Consider the following 19,590-nt stretch of genomic DNA (forward strand, 5'->3'; position numbering starts at 1 on the left):
CCCCTAACTATAGAGTCCCCTATCACTGCTGCCTTCTTCCTTTCCCTGCCCTTCTGAGCCACAGGGCCAGACTCTGTGCCAGAGGCACGGCCATTGTTGCTTCCCCCAAGTAGGTCATTCCCTCCCAACAGTACTCAAACAGGAGTGCTTATTGTTAAGGGGGGACAGCCACAGGGGTACTCTCTAGTATCTGACCCTTCACCTTCCCCCTACTGACTGTTACCCATTTATCTGTCTCCCAAGGCCCCGGTGTGACTACTTGCCTATAGCTCCTCTCTATCACCTCCTCACTCTCCCTGACCAGATGAAGATCATTGAGCTGCATCTCCAGTTCCCTAACCCGGTCCCTAAGGAGCTGCAGCTTGACACACCTGGCACAGATGTGGCCGTCCGGGAGGCTGGGAATCTCCTGAGCATCCCACATCTGATACCCAGTACAGAACACCGGCCTCACAGACATACTTCCTATTCCTATTCTTCACAAGTAACCTACCTCACCTCGACTCATTATCGTCAAAGCCCCATTGAGCCAAAGCCCTCCTACTTTGACGCCCGCTCTATAAAGCTGTCTTCTTTTTAAACTCTTTCCGCCGATCTAACTAGTTATGTCCATGCGCTTGCGCAGTCATGCCGTGTTTCTATTCACATATTTGCCGCAACACCACTAGCAATGTCAATATTTCAAATTGACTTAATTTGTGTTAATCCTGAAGAAGATGTGAGTGGAGCTAGATGATTACAAGTTTGTATATTACACTTGAAAAAAAATTATGCTGATAGGATTAGCGGGAAAATGGCCATCTTTTACAGCTGGGGTTCCCAACTATTTTTGGGTTAATGGGCCAGTGGTAAGACCATTAACTGAGGAAGTCCCTGGACTCCATGTTGGGAACTCCTGTTTAGGGAGACGACCATTTAGAACACAGATGATGAGGAATTTCTTTAGCCAAAGAACAGTGATGAGGAGCAATTTCATTAGCCAGAGAGTAGTGAATCTGTGGAATTCATTATCACAGACAGCTATGGAGGCCAAGTCATTGGATATATTTAAAGTGGAGGTTGATAGATCCTTTATTAGTCAGGGCGTCAAAGATTAGGGGGAGCAGGCCATAATAACTCAGCCCTGATGGAATGGCAGAACAGATTCGAAGAGCCGAATGGTATAATTTTGTTCCTATGCCTATGGTCTAATGGGAAAGCATGAGAGAATCATAAATGTGAGCCAGTTGGTCGGTTGAAAAAAGCATCTCCTTCAAGTTACTACCCTTTGGCAAAGTCCTAGAACTTCTCTGGGATATGAAGCCAATGTGAATTAGCGGTGCACAGACGAAGAGCAACAGGTGACACAATGTTGAATGACCTAGTCTTACTGCAATATGAAAGGTCTGATCCATTGTGCTAAAGCAGTGTAGATAAAAGAATTAATATTTGCACAGTGCAGCTGCCCCACTGTTGGTGTGCCATTGTACTTTTACCACAATATTTAAATGGCCCAGAACGCAAGCAGATGTTGGGAGGGGTTGTAATGGATCCCTGCTTGCCCGCATGGCAAACCATGAATTTTCAACCAAGAAATCCTAGAACAGCACCATCTGCTGTCCAGAGTGGGAAATTACCTGCAACTATCCAGGCATGAATTATTAAAAATTCATTACTTGAGAATGCAAGGTGAGCTATTCATTTTGAAAATAAAGCCATGGAAGTTTTCTTTTTTTACACAAAGAAACAGTAATGTTAATTAGCCATGACGGAATTGAGTCAGACACCCGAGATTAGTCTCCCATTGTGCTCAAAGATTCTCTCACACTGAATAGCAGGGATGAGGAAGGGAAGTGAGTTTAACACATGGCCTGGCATTGACCTCCAGAATCAGTGATGCAGGAAAACAGAGATCGCACTAACAGCCTGGAGGTCAAAAGGAAGAGACCACAATAAAACGATAATGTGATTTTTTTTCAAGCATTTCTAATATTTAGTGTAGAACTTTATTGTTCTACAGTGCCTATAAAAAGTATTCTCTCCCCTTGGAAGTTTTCATGTTTTATTGTTTTACAACATTGAGTCACAGTGGATTTAATTTGGCTTTTTTGAAACTGATCAGCAGAAAAGAGCCTTTCGTGTCAAAGTAAAAAACACATTTCTACAAATTGGTCTAAATTTATTACAATTATTAAATACAAAACAATTGATTGCATAATGACTCACCCCCTTCAAGTCAGTATTTAATAGATGCATCTTGGGCAGCAATTGCAGCCTTGACTCTGTGTGGATAGGTCCCTATCAGCTTTGCACATCTGGACACTGCAATTTTTACCCATTATTCTTTACAAAACTGCTCAAGCTCTGTCAGATTGCATGGGAATCATGAGTGAACACCCTTTTCAAGTCCAGCCACAAATTCTCAATTGGATTGAGGTCTGGACTCTGACTTGGCCACTCTAAGACATTAACTTTGTTAATGTCATTCCTGTGTAGCTTTGGCTTTATGCTTGGGGGTCATTGGCTTGTTGGAAAATAAATCTTCTCCCAATTCACTTGAAGACTGCATCAAGTTTTCCTCCAGGGTTTCCCTGTATTTTGCTGTATTCACTTTACCCTCTACCTTCACAAGCCTTCCAGGGCCTGCTGCAGTGAAGCATCCCCACAGCATGATGCAGCCACCACCATGTTTCACGGTAGGGATGGTGTTTTTGATGATGTGCGGTGTTTAGCTTATGCTGAACGTAGTATTTAATCTGATGGCCAAAAAGCTCAATTTTGGTTTCATCAGACCATAGAACCTTCTTCCATCTGACTGCAGAGACTCCTATATGCCTTCTGGCAAACTCTAGCTGAGATTTCATGTGAGTTTTTCTCATTAGTGGCTTTCTCTTTGCCATAAAGTGGCGACAGATGAAGCACCCAAGCAACGATCGTTGTACGCACAGTCTCTCCCATCTCAGCCACTGAAGCTTGTAACTCCTCCAGAGTTGTCATAGGTCTCTTGGTGGCCTCCCTCTCTAGTCCCCTTCTTGCGCAGTCACTCAGTTTTTGAGGACAGCCTGCTCTAGGCAAATTTACAGCTATGCCATATTCTGAACTAATTGTACTCCAAGGGATGTTCAGTGACTTGGAATTTTTCTTGTATCCATCTCCTGACTTGTGCTTTTCAATAACCTTTGTGGAGTTGTTTGGATTGTTCTTTTGTCTTTGCAGCGTAGATTTTGACACAATACTGACTCACCAGTAGTTGGACCTTCCAGACACAGGTGAATTTTTACTGCAATCAATTGAAACACCTTGACTGCACACAGGTCTCCAAAAACACATCTCTATTTAACTAATTATATGACTTATAAAGCCAATTGGCTGCACCAGTGATGATTTGGTGTGTCATATTAAAAGGGGGTGAATACTTATGCAATCAATTATTTTGTGTTTTATATTTGTAATTAATTTAGATCACTTTATAGAGATTCAATTTCACTTTGACATGAAAGAGTCTTTTTCTATTGATCAGTGTCAAAAAAGCCAAATTAAATCCACTGTGGTTCAATGTTGTAAAACAATAAAACATGAACACTTCCAAGGGGGTGAATACTTTTTATAGGCACTGCAAGTCAGGGGTTCCCAACCTGGGGTCTTCGGTAGGGGTCCATGGCATAAAATGGTGGGAATCCCTGTTCTAAATGATTCACAGTATTGCAAGCACTTGCATCCCTTACCCTTCTGTCCCTTTGCTAGGGATATCACCCTTCTGCACCTGAGAATTTGTCTCATCGTGCCCATCCCCTGTTGTGTGTTTTGCCCAGCAATGCGAGTGCTCCAGCAGAGATCTTGCCACTTGTCCTGCTGTAGATGGAGTGACCATCTTTCAAAAAGGTGACAAGTCACACAGAAGGAAAAGGGATTACCTGATGCCACCAGTAAACTAAGGGTTCATCGGGACTTTGAGTGGTTCAGTCATTCACTGAGACTGGAAACAAATGAGGCTCAGTATATTTCCAACAAAGTCATCCCAGCTTTAAAGATGTTTGGCCTTCAAACTAAAGGCTGCCACATACCTAAATATTGGAGATTCATGCATAGCACAACATATGACACAGACAGACATGTTCCTCCAAAATGCATTGTCTCCAACCCACTGTCCTTTATCATGTAAATCTCTAAAACACAAGTCTCTTTCAAATGTGCTACATTCTTCTCAATTGTTCTTAACTGGATAGTGCCATGAAGATTTTTCCCTACCTTAACATCGGAGAAGTACGTTTTCAGTGTGGTTGAGTTGGGGTATCGAGTATAGAAAAACATCAGCTTGGCTTTTTTCAAGTGATTAGGTGTTAATCCCTCCTGAATCAGAAGACTGGTTAAGGTTATTCAATCATAATCAATTTGACAAGAGAGCATTAAATGACCCTTCTATCTACTGACAATGATTTATAATTTTTTATACCTGTTTCAAAGATTTCATCCCACCCACATCCAAAAGTAAAAGAGTCCAGAACAGGGTTGCCAAACTTCTTTCTGTCGTGGACCCCTACCATTAACCAAGGAGACTGTGGACCTCAAGGTGCAGCCCCCCCCCCCCCCAGTCTAGAAGGTATTATTTCAAAACTCGGGACACATATAACTCTGCTTCATGTTACTAGAATTCAAGAGTCAAACCAGAAGACAACATTTCAGGTAAATCAACATATCGTGTTCTTGAGTGTCCTGTAACGCCTGAAGGGCGGAGGAAACGCAGGAGACCAAATACAACTTGGTGCCATACCATAGAGGCAGAAATGAGGACCCTGAACCACATGTGGGGCACAATGGAGAAGATGGCCAAGGACAGACAGAGATGGGGGACCCTCACTGCTGCCTAAGTGCCAGCAGTGTAACAGGCAGCAATCAGAAAAGGATCTAGTGCTTTCCCAGCGTATATGGCAAATAAATTCTTCTCAGGCTTCCAGCCAGGTACAAGTATTGATTATAACCAAAGTTTTTATGACAAACTCTGCCATCTTCATCAGGGATGATGCCTTGGCATGTCATGCCCGACACGAACCCCAAGATCTCTCAGATTTTCCACACTGGAAAAGTCTTACCATTTATATTATACCCCCGTAGTCTATCCCTCCTGATTTGTTAGTCCCCATCTAAGCAGGTTTCTGCTCTCCCACCTTGTGTAACATCAAATTCCAGTTCTTACAAAGAGCGAGACCTTTGTCTTTGTTAAAATTCTTTTCCTCTAGATTTATTTCAATGGCTTCCTTTACCAGGCAGTCCTAAAAGCCATTGGCACAGCACAGTAATCAACTCTTTATAATGCTTGGGCTTATTAAGGGTGTGGGCACATGGACAAGTGGTTAAGGCATTTGACTAGCGACCTGAAGGTCGTGAGTTCGAGCCCCAGCCAAAGTAACATGTTGTGTCCTTGAGCAAGGCACTTAACCACACATTGCTCTGCGACGACACTGGTGCCAAGCTGTATCGGCCCTTCCCCTTCCCTTGGACAACACCGGTGTCGTGGATAGGGGAGACTTGCAGCATGGGCAACTGCCGGTCTTCCATACAACCTTGCCCAGGCCCACGCCCTGGAGAGTGAAGACTTTCCAGCCACAGATCCATGGTCTCGCAAGACTAACGGATGTCTTATTATTAAGGGTGTTAGAAGATTTTATATAACACCCAATATCTCAATAATGCATCATTACTGGTTGTATGCATCTTTCTCACATTCAAATGCAACCCTGGAACTTTATTAGTCCAGCCCAAGAAACTTGGTTCTGTTGGAAATTATGTTTTTCATTTGTTTTGTCTCATTTGGGTGTGATCGCTGTGAAATGTTTGCTGCGCTGTTCTTGCCATATTTGTTGTGGTTAGCACAAAGCTTTACAGTACGGGCGACCTTGGTTCAATTCCCACCACTCTCTGTAAGGAGTTTGTACGTTCTCCGCGTGACCATGTGTGTTTCCTTCGGGTGCTCCAGTTTCTTCCCGAAGTCCAAAGGCGTACCGGTTTGTAGGTTAATTAGTCATTGTAAACTGTCCCGTGATTAGGCTACGCTTAAATCAGGGGGTTGCTGGATGGCGTGCCTCAAAGAGCTGGAAGGACCTGTTCTGCACCACATTTCAATAAATAAAAATAAATAAGTAAATAAAGTATAAATAACTTGACATATGCATTTTGATTGAAACATCAACTTGAGTTTTTTATGTGCAGCTTTATAATGTGAATTTAAGTGTCTTACTAAGACTGACTAAAAACTAGAAGACGCATCCATATTTTTAAAAAAAAACCTGAATTGCTTGCAATTCCCTCCTGTTGTCACCTGAATTTCCATCTATGCTCCCCTCTTGCCTGAAACGATTGAAATCCTCAACACACTTGATAGGTGTAATTAAAAAAGGCCAGAATATTCCAGTTATAATGCACCAGCAAAAGCCATCTTTAGACTTACAGAATTGGAGTGTCCAAACTGAGAATCTTGCTGTGGTCTGGAGATACTATTCATTCAGAATCTTTATATAGAATATTCTAGAATATACACTCAGTGGCCACTTCATTAGATACCTCCTGTACCTAATAAAGTGGTCACTGAGTGTACTTTCATGGTTTTCTGCTGGTGTAGCCCATCCATTTCAAGGTTTGACGCATTGTGCATTCAGAGATGCTCTGCTACACACCACTGTTGTGGTTATTTGAGTTAATGTCACCCTCCTGTCGGTTTGAACCAGTCTGGCCATTCTCCTCTGACCTCTCTCATTAACAAGACATTTTCACCCCCAGAACTGCTGCTCACTGGAATTTTTTCTTCGTTTTTCACACCATTCTCTGTAATATCTAGAGATTGTTGTATGTGAAAATTCCAGGAGATCAGAAGTTTTTGAGATATTCAAAACACCCCATCTGGCACCAACAATCATTCCACAGTCAAAGTCACATTTCTTCCCCATTAAAAGGTTTCAAAGGCACATTTAATGTTAGGGAAATGTATACAATATACATGCTGAAATGCTTTTTCTTCACACGAAAACGGAGGAGTGCCCCCAAAGAATGAATGACAGTTAAATGTTAGAACCCCGAAGTCCCCCCCCAGCTCCCCTCCCTCCCACGCATAAGCGGCAGCAAGCAAGAATCCTTCCTTCCCCCACCGGCAAAAAAAAAGCATCGGCAGCCGCCACCGAGCACTCAAGCGTGAGCAAAGCAACAGCAAAGACACAGACTTGCAGTACTCCAAAGACTACTTGTTCACCCGGTATTCGACATACCACAAGCTCTCTCTCTCTCCCTAATAAGGGAGAAAGGAGTGTCTCTGTTTTACAGCAAGAGGGGAGACATAACAAACTTTTCTCTGGTTTACAATGTTAAAAGTCCATTGCGTTGCTTTTTCCGAGCTCTGTGCCCAAAGATCTCAGGTCTCCGGGCATGCAGCCTTAGATCTTCCATCTCCCACAATACACCAATCTCCTGCCGTGACACCAACCTTTGATTCCCACCGCACCGCCCCCCCCAACCCCCCCCCCCCGTCTCCAGAGCCACGAAATCTCAGCCTTCCGAAGGCGAGCTGAGCACTTGGCGTGCTGAATAACGGCCAGGCGTGAAACCCCGAGAGCGGGTCTCATTCCCGCAAAGGACTGTAGTCAGTGTGTAACTCCAGGTCAGGGTCTTCAAAAGAACCGTGAAAGGGAAGTAGAGCTGTTTCCAAAGACGCAAGCAAAGGAGTCGCCGTTAGGAGCCATTAATCCTCCTAAGCTCCTCCTCCTTTTTCTGATGTTTGCTCTGAAGAACAACCGAATCTCTTGACCATGTCTGCATGCTTTCATGTATCGAGTTGCTGCCATATGATTGGCTGATTAGATATTTGCATTAACAAGCAGGTGTACCTAATAAAGTAGCTACTGAGTGTATGTATGGATGGAGATAGGTTTTATGAATGTGGACTTAAGGCACGAGACTTAATCTCCTCTGAAAGTGAGTCGAGTATATTTTAGGCACACTCTCAAGTGTACTTTATAATGACAGGTTAGAAAATAACAGACCCTGTCATTTTCTGTGAGATGATTCTGTTGAGAAGAGCTTAGAACTAATGTAAGGGTAGATTTTAGTTCACGATGGGAACCTTTGTTGTAATTATCTTGTTATCGTTACCCTCCAGAAGATGGGAGGCACACCAACTAAAAATAGCCTCTTACTTAGTCTAATTACTGAATTATTAGTGTTCTTTTTATTTGGAGCGGTACAGTAGTGTACCAGAGACCAAGGTTCAATTCCCGCCACTGCCTGTGATGAGTTTGTATGTTCTCCCCGTTACCACATGGGTCTCCTCCTGGTGCTCTGGTTTCCTCCCACATTCCAAAGATGTACCTGTTGGTAGGTTAATTGGTCATTGTATATTGTCCCATGATTAGGCTAGGGTTAAATTGTGGATTGCTGGGCGGCGTGGCTCGAAAGGCCGGGAGGGCCTATCCCACGCAGAATCTCAATAAATAAATAAATATAAAGATGTTATTACACTGAACTTAGCCATTGCGGCAAACATAAAAAAGTAGAGGTGATTGAGTAGTTCCCCTGTCAGACCAGCTCGGTGACCAGGCTGCCGTTACTGACAGAGATTAATTTTGTGCACATAACTTGAATGCAGTCACCGTCTACCCACTGCGGTTTTTGTCAAAAGTTACTCTGCTTTTGTTGACAGAATTACTGTAAATTTCTACTCACACTGTACTTCAAAGTTTGCTCTTTGAGTAAGTTTTATTTCCTGTAGTTCTTTGTACTGTTTCCAGTGAATCACTCATCTCACCCCTCCTCCAACCTGTTGGCTAATGCATTGTCGTCAATGAATGATCTGTGAAGTACATTACACAGTTGGACCATATTTACTGCAAGGGCAGCACAAGTGGAATGGGTCATCTCACCAGAAGAGGCTACATTGGGGTTTACTGCGCCTGACTTGATAATCCATTGGGAATGATGAAACAGTTCAAACAGAACTCTAGGAAAGGAATTTAATCACTAGTTTTAGAATATTCCTGCATTACAGAATATAGACACACAGAAAGTGAAATTGCTCTCAGCTCAGTTTGTGTAGTTTCACACACACACACCTGGTGCATTCATTTTTTCTGTCAAGTTAAACCTCAGCTGCTGCTCATAAGCTTTGTGCATTCTCACCACAAGTCATCACTGAAGAAATACTGCACTGTCTTTCAAATGAAATATTCAACCCAAAATCCATCTTCCCCCTCTGGTGACCGGGTGAACAGAACAGGTTTCATGGCCTTATGCTGAAGGAGGCTGGAGAAGTTTATCTCCAGGGTCCTGGTGATAATTATCCTTCAACTGACTGCGCAATACAGTACATTTTTAGTAATTGTCACAATGTTGTTTATCACAGCTTTTGTGTACAAATTGACAGTGTTACCAACAATACAACACTTAAAGCTATTTAATTGACCTTAAAGCATTTTGAAATATCTTGAAGGGGGTGTTGCCTCCATTTATAAATGGAATCCTCCATTCCTCTTTCAGAGTCTTTTTTAATGTAAATGCCAACCAACGCTCTGTATCCGTTACTCAGCACCTCTCACACAATCCATCATCTTCACACTGGTGACCATTATCCTGGCTACACATTGAAATTTAATTAACTCATTAGAGATTTTTGAGGTAATCATTATAGGATCATGCGGGATCCAAAACACTTCTGAAGAATCCATATATGAACTCAGACTGTCACCCACTTAAAAACGAGAGTTTCTGCAGATGCTTTAAACCTTGAGCAACACACACAAAATGCTGGAGGAGCTCAACAGGTCTGACAGCACCCTGTGGCGGAGAAAAAGCAGCACATAAGTGCCATCACAAAGAAGACACAACGGCGCCTCTGGTTTCTTAGAAGTTTGCATAGGTTCGGTGTGTCATCTAAAACTTTAACAAACTTCTATAGATGCACAGTGGAGAGCATCTTGACTGGTTGGATCAAGGCTTGTAATGGAAACACCAATGCCAAGAATGGAAAAAGCTATAGGAAGTGATGGATACAACCCAGTTCATCCCAGGCAAAGCCCTCCGACCATTGAACGCATTTATAAGGAGCCCTGCCACAAGAAAGCAGCATCCATCATCGGGGGCCCTCATCATCCAGGCCATGCTCTCTTACCAGAGGGTAAGAGGAGCCTGAGGTCCCGCACCACCAGTCTGAGGAACAGTTATTACCCTTCATTCATCAGGCTGCTGAACCAATGTGGACAACCTCACTCGCCTGAACTCTGAACTGACTCCACAACCTGTGGACTTCAAGGACTCTACAACTCGGGTTCTCAGTGTTACATATTTACTATTTATGTTTTATAGTTACACAATTTGTCTTCTTTGCACATTGGATGTTTGTCAGTCTTTGTTTATGTATAACTTCTTATTGGTTCTATGAGGGGTGATTGATAAGTTTGTGGCCTATGGTAGGAGGAGTCAATTTTAGAAAACCTAGCACATTTATTTTTCAACATAGTCCCCTCCTACATGTACACGCTTAGTCCAGCAGTTGTGAAGCATACAGATCCCTTCTTTGTAGAAGTGGTCCACAGCAAGGGTGATTGATAAGTTCGTGGCCTAAAGTAGAAGGATATGAGATATTAACTTCAAACTTTCTGCATTATCACTCAAAGAGTTGAACTGCACGTGCATGTAACAAGAGCGTTTAGGACCTCCAGGTGGTCCACAGCAGGGGTGATTGATAGGTTCGTGGCCTAAGGTAGCAGGAGATGAGTTATAGGGCTCTCATTACATGCACATGCAGTTCAACTCTTTGAGTGAAAATGCAGAAAGTTTGAGTTAGCAACTCATCTCCTTCTACCTTAGGCCACGAACTTATTAATCACCCCTGCTGTGGACCACTTTCTGGAGGTCCAAGATGCCGACTTCTACAAAGAAGGGATCCGTATGCTCCACGACCGCTGGACTAAGTGTGTAAATGTAGGAAAAATAAACGTGCTAGGTTTTCTAAAATTGACTCCTTCTACCTTAGGCCACAAACTTATCAATCACCCCTCGTATTGTGTTTCTTAGTTTTCCTACAAATGGCTGCAAGAAAATGAATCTCAGGGGAGTACATGGTGACATATACATACTTCGCTAATAAATTTGCTTTGAACTTCGACGTTTTGGGCCAAGATCCTTCTACAGGACTGGACCCTCTGCAGATGCAGCCTGACTTGCTGAGTTCCTCCAGCATTTTGTTTGTGTAACCCACTTAACATTTTTGACCCTTTCTGTGATGCTGTAAACCTTGATTGAAATTATAATTTGAGAGGTGCGTTTGCCTGTTAAATGAAGAAAAATGTAACCTTGTATATTTTTCATTGCTCCTCTGTGATTGAGCATGTAAGGGGATATTGGCAGCTGGGAAGGAGCGGATGTTGCCTGCATTAGCATCAGAAACTGGCTGGAACAATAGTGGGCCTGGAGTACCAAGTAGCAATGAAAGGCTCACAGCCACTCACATCTCCTTGTGAGCACCAGAGAACCTTCTTTTATATAGCAATACACTCCATTCATTTACAGATGCCTCATCCACTTTAATGAAATGATGTCTATTTACATATTAAGCAAACAAGAAAACAAAAGACTTTGCAATTCAGTTTCAGAATACAATTCACTTAATGGATTTCTGTTTAAAGTTGCTGTTCTTTTCCTCTCAAATATATTATTGCTTTTGTTTTCTTCTCCAAGGACTTGGGATGGGTACATACCAGGGCGCAGGAGTATCAAGGTGGATGGAAAGTATATCCAAAGGGCATGTTTCTTGCATGCAGAACTGTTGTCCAGGCAGTAGAGAATGTCATTGAATCGGCTGAATCTGCTGTGATGTTTTCAATTAGCTGAGGTCTCAGGACAGGAAGTTACTAACTATCTGAAAAGTCTGAACCTGTTCCCATAATCAGCAAGCTGCCTCTGAGGCGCTGGAGAAACTCTGAAGGTCGAGCAGCCTCTGTGGACGGAAATAAATTATCAATGTTTCCGGATGAAACCTTGTCTGGTCTGGACAACTGGACTGGTCAAAGAACACTGAGGCTGTCTACAAGAAGGGTCAGAGCCATCTCTATTTCCTGAGGAGACTGAGGTCCTTTAAGATTATTAAGGGATTGGACAAGATAGAGGCAGGAAATATGTTCCAGATGCTGAGAGAGTCCAATACCGGAGGGCATGGTTTAAGAATAAGGGGTAGGTCATTTAGGACAGAGTTGAGGAGGAACTTCTTCTCCCAGAGAGTTGTGGAGGTGTGAAACGCGCTGCCTCAGAAGGCAGTGGAGGCCAATTCTCTGGATGCTTTCAAGAAGGAGCTAGATAGGTATCTTATGGATAGGGGAATCAAGGGTTATGGGGACAAGGCAGGAACCGGGTATTGATAGTAGATGATCAGCCATGATCTCAGAATGGCGGTGCAGGCTCAAAGGGCCGAATGCTCTACTTCTGCACCTATTGTCTATTGTCTATCTGTCGGACAATGCTGAGGATGTTCTATGAGTCTGTGGTGGCCAGTGCTATCATGTTTGCTGTTGTGTGCTGGGGCAGCAGGCTGAGGGTAGCAGACACCAACAGGATCAACAATCTCATTCGTAAGGCCAGTGATGTTGTGGGGATGGAACTGGACTCTCTGATGGTGGTGTCTGAAAAGAAGATGCTGTCCAAGTTGCATGCCATCTTGGACAATGTCTCCCATCCACTACATAATGTACTGGGTGGGCACAGGAGTACATTCAGCCAGAGACTCATTCCACCGAGATGCAACACAGAGCGTCATAGGAAGTCATTCCTGCCTGTGGCCATCAAACTTTACAACTCCTCCCTTGGAGGGTCAGACACCCTGATCCAATAGGCTGGTCCTGGACTTATTTCCTGGCATAATCTACATATTACTATTTCACTATTTATGGTTTTATTACTATTTCATTATTTATGGTGCAACTGTAACGAAAACCAATTTCCCCCGGGATCAATAAAGTATGACTATGACTATGACTATGACTATTTCCCAATGGAATAAGCTTGTGGAATATCCAGACCTGCATCTCGGGTTTTTTTTGCACTACCTTACTTTCCATTTTGCTATTTTCTATTTATGATTTATAATTTAAATTTTTAATATTTTCTATCAATTTGTAATCCAGGGAGCAGGAAGAATCAAATATCGCTATGATGATTGTACGTTCTAGTATCAATTGTTTGGCGACAATAAAGTATAAAGTACTAAATTTCACCTAAGCACTAGACTAAAATGTAACTGCCCGCTGTGCTCCACCCATCCCTGCAGGGGGTTTCTTCATTTCCGCCTCTCCTGCCCCTTTTCACCTGATGTACCTGTGACACCAAATAAATAGTGCCTCGTATTTTTTGACATGAACACTGGATCCAGAAATGTGGCCAGGCATCTGCAATGGAATTTGCCTCATTAAATTGGCATCTGTAAACAAGTAACTGAAAGATTTACCCTCCAAAGCATTCTTAAAGGATGCCAATTTAGGAAAAATGCCTCTTTTGTTAATACAAAAGGCAAGGAAAAGAGTTGGAGATCAGACAACATTAACTTTCACATAGTAGCCATGTTCCATACCTCCTCCCATTTATAATCATTTTAATAATAGAAGCACAAGTCACTGTGAAGGCCAAGTCATTGGGTATACTTAAGGCAGAGGTTGATAGATTCTTGGTTGGTTGAGGCATGAAAGGATACAGGGAGAAGGCAGGAGATTGAAACTGAGAGGGAAAATGGATCAGCCATAATGAAATAGCAGAGCAGACTTGATGGGCCAAATGGCCTAATTCTGCTCCTATACCTTATGGCTTTATGGACTGAAATAAACAGCTTCCTATTTTCCAGGAATGCTGAAAAGGGTAAGTCTTCATACACGCCACTCCCCCAGGGAGAATGTAAGAAACATAAGCAGAATTAGACCAGTTAGTCCTCAATGTCAGCTCATCGTTCCATCAGATTGCCATTGAAGCTATACCTCAATGACACTCTCCTGCACTACCCTTGAATCCCTTAATATCCTAAAGTATATAAATCTCTATCTTGAGGGAGGTGAGAGGCAGGAGAGGAGAAGAGAAAGGTAAGAAGGGAGCCAGAATGGGAAATGGGAAAAGAGAGAAGTAGGGGAGAGAAATTACCAGAAGATAGAGAAATCTATGTTCATGCCATTAGGTTGGAGTCGAGCCAGACAGAATATGAGGTGTTGCTCATTGGGGCCAAATGGTCTAACTTAATGTCTGTTTCTTGTGTTCTCACTTGGTGCACATCAACCACCTTCTTACACTAGGTTGCTGATTGTAGCAACATAATGCAGAGGGTAGTCCCAGGAATATTCCAGCACCCCCTCCCCCCACCCCGCCGTGCAAAGGGATAGATGGACAGTTATCATTGAAAATTCAAGAGTCATTTCAGTGGTGGCTACTGAGACCCTTCACATCTCCATTTCTTTAGAGGTAAGCTCCTTCTCAAACTGGAAAATGTGTCATGTACCATATAAAATAACTGAGGAGTATGGCATAACTCTCCGGTGTGTGTGGAACGTGTTCTGGTCCAACCCAAATGATGATTTCACTATAGACAAGCCCTGTCAGCACTGAGAGTATTGCGGGCTGGGACTGAATCAGTTCCAGATTGTTAGCTGTCGTAAGTACCACCTTATTTTAGCGAAATTTTATTTTTAAGTTCCTTGAGCTCTACTGGCAATAATGTCAAGCAGTGACAAGTGGGAGCAAGTCCATGCAGTGCATCCTGGCTACATTCCTGAGGTAGATGATGGATCAGGAAAATAGCTACCAGCACTGCTTCTGCCAGGTAATCGAACTCACACTGGAACAGATGTAGCACTCACTCAAAGATAAGTGACCTTGGACTGAGGCAAGGTGGGTAGCAGGTCCCATCCATTCCTGTTGCCGCTGCTTTTGTCCTTTCTGACTGTGTCTCTATTCCACCCATCTTCTTGTGCTGCCTTCTTTCAATATTCTCACCACTGACTGACCAAGCAACCATCATCTTATTTCAGATCAGAATTAGCTTGAACCAGTGTGGACAACTTCATTCACCTCAACTCTGACATCATGTACAAACTATGGACTCACTTTCATGGACCATATAACTCATGTTCCCAGCATTATTTATTTATTACTATTTGTTCCTTTTCATAATTTCTTAACTTGTCTTCTTTTGTTTGTCAGTCTTTACCTCTGTGTGGTTTTTCATTGATTCTGTTGTATTTCTTTGTTCTACTGCGAATGACTGCAAGAAAGTGAATCTTGTATATGGTAAGATATAGATACTTTGAAGTTTGACCGTCGCTAGTTAAGCGTGGCTGATTGATTCTGCAAAAGCGGTTGGGAGAAGGGGGTCAGACATGTAAAATGGAGATATCAACTTCGAAGCTTGTTAAGAGCTCAAGTTCAGAAGGAGCCACGGTTAGGAGGCAGGACAGGCAAGGGAGGGCTAGCGGAAAGTTTCTGATGAGGTTTAAGGTCACTGGGACAATTGCTACCTGTGGTCATTCAAATTGAAGCTGGGACAGCATTTTGCTCGAGTAGTACTGTCTTAATCAAATAGTCATTTTGTGTCGGGCCTATCCCAATCCATAAAAGGCCGTGGCTTCTTTCCTATATAAAATATTCAGTTGTAACATTTATCAAAATATTCTTTTTAAACTCAGTCATTAGAAGCAAGTGTCTAGCCATCTGGCTTATTCACATGGTAAGATGGTATGCTGACCTTTATAAGTCAGAGCATTGAGTATAGGAGTTGGGATGTAATGTTGAAATTGTATAGGTATTGGTAAGGCCAAATTTGGAGTATTGTGTACAGTTCTGGTCACTGAATTATAGGAAAGATGTCAATAAAATTGAGAGAGTACAGAGGAGATTTACTAAAATGTTGCCTGGGTTTCATCTCCTAAGTTACAGAGAAAGGTTGAACAAGTTACGTCTTTATTCTTTGGAGCGTAGAAGGTTGAGGGGGGACTTAATAGAGATATTTAAAATTATGAGGGGAACAGATAGAGTTGACGTGGATAGGCTTTTTCCATTGAGAATGGGGGAGATTCAAACAAGAGGACATGAGTTGAGAGTTAAAGGGCAAAAGTTTAGGGGTAACATGAGGGGGAACTTCTTTACTCAGAGAGTAGTAGCTGTGTGGAACGAGCTTCCAGCAGAAGTGGTTGAGGCAGGTCGATGTCGTCATTTAAAGTTAAATTGGATAGATATATGGACAGGAAAGGAATGGAGGGTTATGGGCTGAGTGCAGGTCAGTGGGACTAGGTGAGAGTAAGAGTTCTGCACGGATTAGAAAGGCTGAGATGGCCTGTTTCCGTGCTGTAATTGTTATATGGTTATAAGATAACCACAGTGCCTCAGTCCCTTTACCCCAATATCTGCTTATTTGACATCATATAAGTGTTATCGGCTAGAGCTCCTCAGAATTTATAAATGCTTGCAGTGGTATGATTCATTTTGTGGCCAAAGCATTATCTGAAGCTTCAATGCAAGATGCTGTGTAAAAATAGCTGCTCTTATTTTTATTTTATTAGTCGTGTAGTTTGACCTGGGTTCTGCACCATTGGCCCAGTCACGTCATCTAGGTCTAATACCCAAGAATGAATTTATTAGGTTGGTGTACTGATTACCACAGTTATAAATAATGTAATTGTAATTAATTTCAGGAAAACTAATGCACTTGGTTGGAGTTTGTGAGGCAACAGTATTGCTTCAGTATCGCTGAAGTATCAAAATCATTCAGAGAAGATGGGAAGCCAGAGGAAAAGGAAATGGGATTCCTTGACACCATAAGAAGTAATCACGAGGGAGTCATAGAGTACTACAGCACTTCAGCCCATCTACTCCATGCTGACCCATATTTATGCCTAGTCTCATTTTACTGCACCTGGACCATATCTCCATATCGCTCCAAACCCCACCCATCCTCGTACCTGTCCAAACCCCTCTTAAGTGTTACAACTGAACACATTTCTACCACATCTGCTGGAGGCTTGTTCCACACTTGCACCATCCTCTGAGTGAAGATTTCCCCTCAGATTCCCCTCAAATATTTCATCTCTCACCATAAACCTCTGACCTCTAGTTCTAGTCTCACCCAGCTTGAGAGGAAAAATGCTTGCTTATATTTACCCTATTTGTACCCCACATCATTTTGTATATTTCTATAAGATCTCCCTGTGTCCTCCTGCATTCCAGGGATTAAAATGCAAACCTATTCAACCTTTCCCTGTAACTCAAGTCCTCAAGTTCTGAAAACATCCCTGTGTATGTTCTCTGCACCCTTTCAAGCTTACTGATAACTTTGCTGTGAGTAAGTGACTGAATAGCACACAATAACCTAAATTCAGCCTCACTAATGTCTTGTACAACTTAAGCATAACATCCTAACTCCTGTACTCAGCGCCCTGATTCATGCAGGCTAATGTATCAAAATCTCTCTTTACGTCCCTATCTACCTGTGATGGTGGTGAAGTTTGCATGCATGGAGTGAAATTCCAACCATGTCTAACACATGCAAGATTTTTCTAACGTTCTGTAACTACACAAGACAACATTTAGAAAGGATACGTTTGCCGATGAGTATGGAGTGATGTCCACCATGGATCGCAGCTCCCCGCATTCGGACTTGATGTGAGAAAGATTGAGATTCTGTGGCGGTTTTTGCCGGAAACCTGGATACAACTGGTGGGCTGTGTGGTGCGAGGTAACCTTTGACCTCAGTTTGACAGTGTCCCATGAAAGGCACATTGGCTTAGAAGCAACATTGTCTTTTGTAGTTACAGCGAAGGTATGTCCTATGTAATTCTGCATGTTGTATCTCAAAATGGGGTCAGGCAATTCAGTCAGAGACATCTGGGAGTCCAGAACCAATGTTAATGGTGGTTTGTTATGCGGCATTTGACAGCCCTGTTTAATAATTGGACCAACAAGATTAGATTGGTTTTGGGGTGACTTCCTCACCACCAGTGGTATTGCTTCCGTCTGATCATGAGCTTGGATTGTACAAGGGTTTTGACAGTTGTCAAAGTACTGATGCATCGTCACTGGGTCTGAGGGACACTGGAAGTCATGACTCGGCATCCTCAGGGTTGTATTACCATTTTGTGGGGTGCTCTTGGACCTGGAGGCCGGCAAGCTTTGAAATGACTGAGAAGAAGTGGGGGAAGGTGTTACAGAGAACAACTGTACGGCCGAGTCTACGATGTGAGCCACTGCATTGGTCAGCTCATATTTCAGAGATTCTGCGAGATATCCACTCTCCACTGAAGAGAAACCATAACTATTACAACGGTTGAATTTTTTGTCCGCATCATGATGCTTACTTGCTTCCTTTCCGGTTGTCATTTCTTTCTCATGGCCAATTGTCTGAATGTGGTCAATACAGGGACTCTGGTGCATGCCTGGAAGGTCACCGTGATACTTTTCCATGGTATTTTCTCCGTACTCAGTACTAGCCAAATGGAAACAGGAGTCAGATGCGTCCTCTTGGTCCTCGTGCTCCGATTCACTGGTATCGTATACCTGGAAAAACTTTTCCTGAAGTTCATGAAGCCTTCCCTGCATTTCTTGAAGCTGCTGCTTCAGCCTATGGCACTCCTCTCTCCTAAGCTGCTTGAGGGACGAAACTAGACCAGGGCTCTTCCCGGGATTCTGCTCCTGCTGTTGCTGCTGCTGCTGTGGGAGCCTCTGCTTCCGCTTGTTCTCCTTGCACAGGTTCAGGCTTCCTCGCCTTTGACCCCCCTCCCTCTCGAGCTCACTGTGGTGAAGGCTGTCAGTCGGAGAACTGTTCATTCCACGGATGATGTTCTCCACTCTCGCCCTCTTTGCTTGCAAATGTTCGTTAAACAATCGATCCCCTTCACCTGGGTTTGTTGAGGGATGCTGAGCGAAAGACGAGCCAGGGTCCTGCCCACTGTCTTTGGAGAAGTTACTGTTGCTCTCCTCTTGGAATGAGTCAGCAGTGGAGCGGGACAGGTTCTTTGCGGAGAAGATTAGCTCATGATCGGCTGAGTTCTTCTTCTTGGAGGATTTCTCCAGAAACTGCGAAATAATATCCCTGCTGGAGTAGGATGACACTGGATCTTCAAAGGTGTTCCTTTTCAGGTGCGCATGAAGCGGATTTGTCTGACTTCCCTCCACGTAGCCGTTGTTGGAATTGCCTGCATTCTGTTCAGGTACGTTGAGGTTCATTGCATAAGCTGAGGGTTCTCCACCTTGCCTAGGGACACAATGATTAAAGGGAGTTCTGACTTGCAAGTTGAAGCTTCTTTGTACAGGCTTCAAGGACAGGAGAGATGAGCTGAGGTATTCCTGCATTGCCACAGATTCAAGCACTACGGATACATCCTTTCAAAGTCAGGAAGAGGAAGATCAGGAGACCTGAATAGTTTGAAAAGAAAGTTATTTTCTTAGAGAATGTATTTTGCATTTACAGCAACTACCTCACAAATATCAAGACCATTCAAGCTAACAGGTCTGAACTGAGGTCATACTCATCCTTCTTCCTGGATTTCTTATTGGAATGTTGGTGGTCATTGCCAACATGAAGATTTTGAACACTCTTGCAATGGAAACATGCCT

General features: G+C 43.1%; 1 protein-coding gene across 1 annotated transcript in view; it reads right to left on the minus strand.

Annotated features, from left to right (window-relative positions):
* Positions 1-19,200, minus strand: part of LOC140194057 (prospero homeobox protein 1-like) — a 52,767-nt gene extending 33,567 nt beyond the window's left edge. Inside the window, exons 1-3 of the mRNA XM_072251437.1 lie at positions 17,578-19,200; positions 13,029-13,034; positions 4,228-4,329 (exon numbers count right to left, since the gene is read on the minus strand). Of these exons, the coding sequence (XP_072107538.1) occupies positions 4,228-4,329; positions 13,029-13,034; positions 17,578-19,200 (1,731 nt within the window). The remainder of the gene's footprint in view (positions 1-4,227; positions 4,330-13,028; positions 13,035-17,577) is intronic.
* Between the last annotated feature and the right edge of the window lie 390 nt (positions 19,201-19,590).

Source organism: Mobula birostris, chromosome 1 (assembly GCF_030028105.1).
Source record: "Mobula birostris isolate sMobBir1 chromosome 1, sMobBir1.hap1, whole genome shotgun sequence".
Classification (NCBI taxonomy): Eukaryota; Metazoa; Chordata; class Chondrichthyes; order Myliobatiformes; family Myliobatidae; genus Mobula; species Mobula birostris.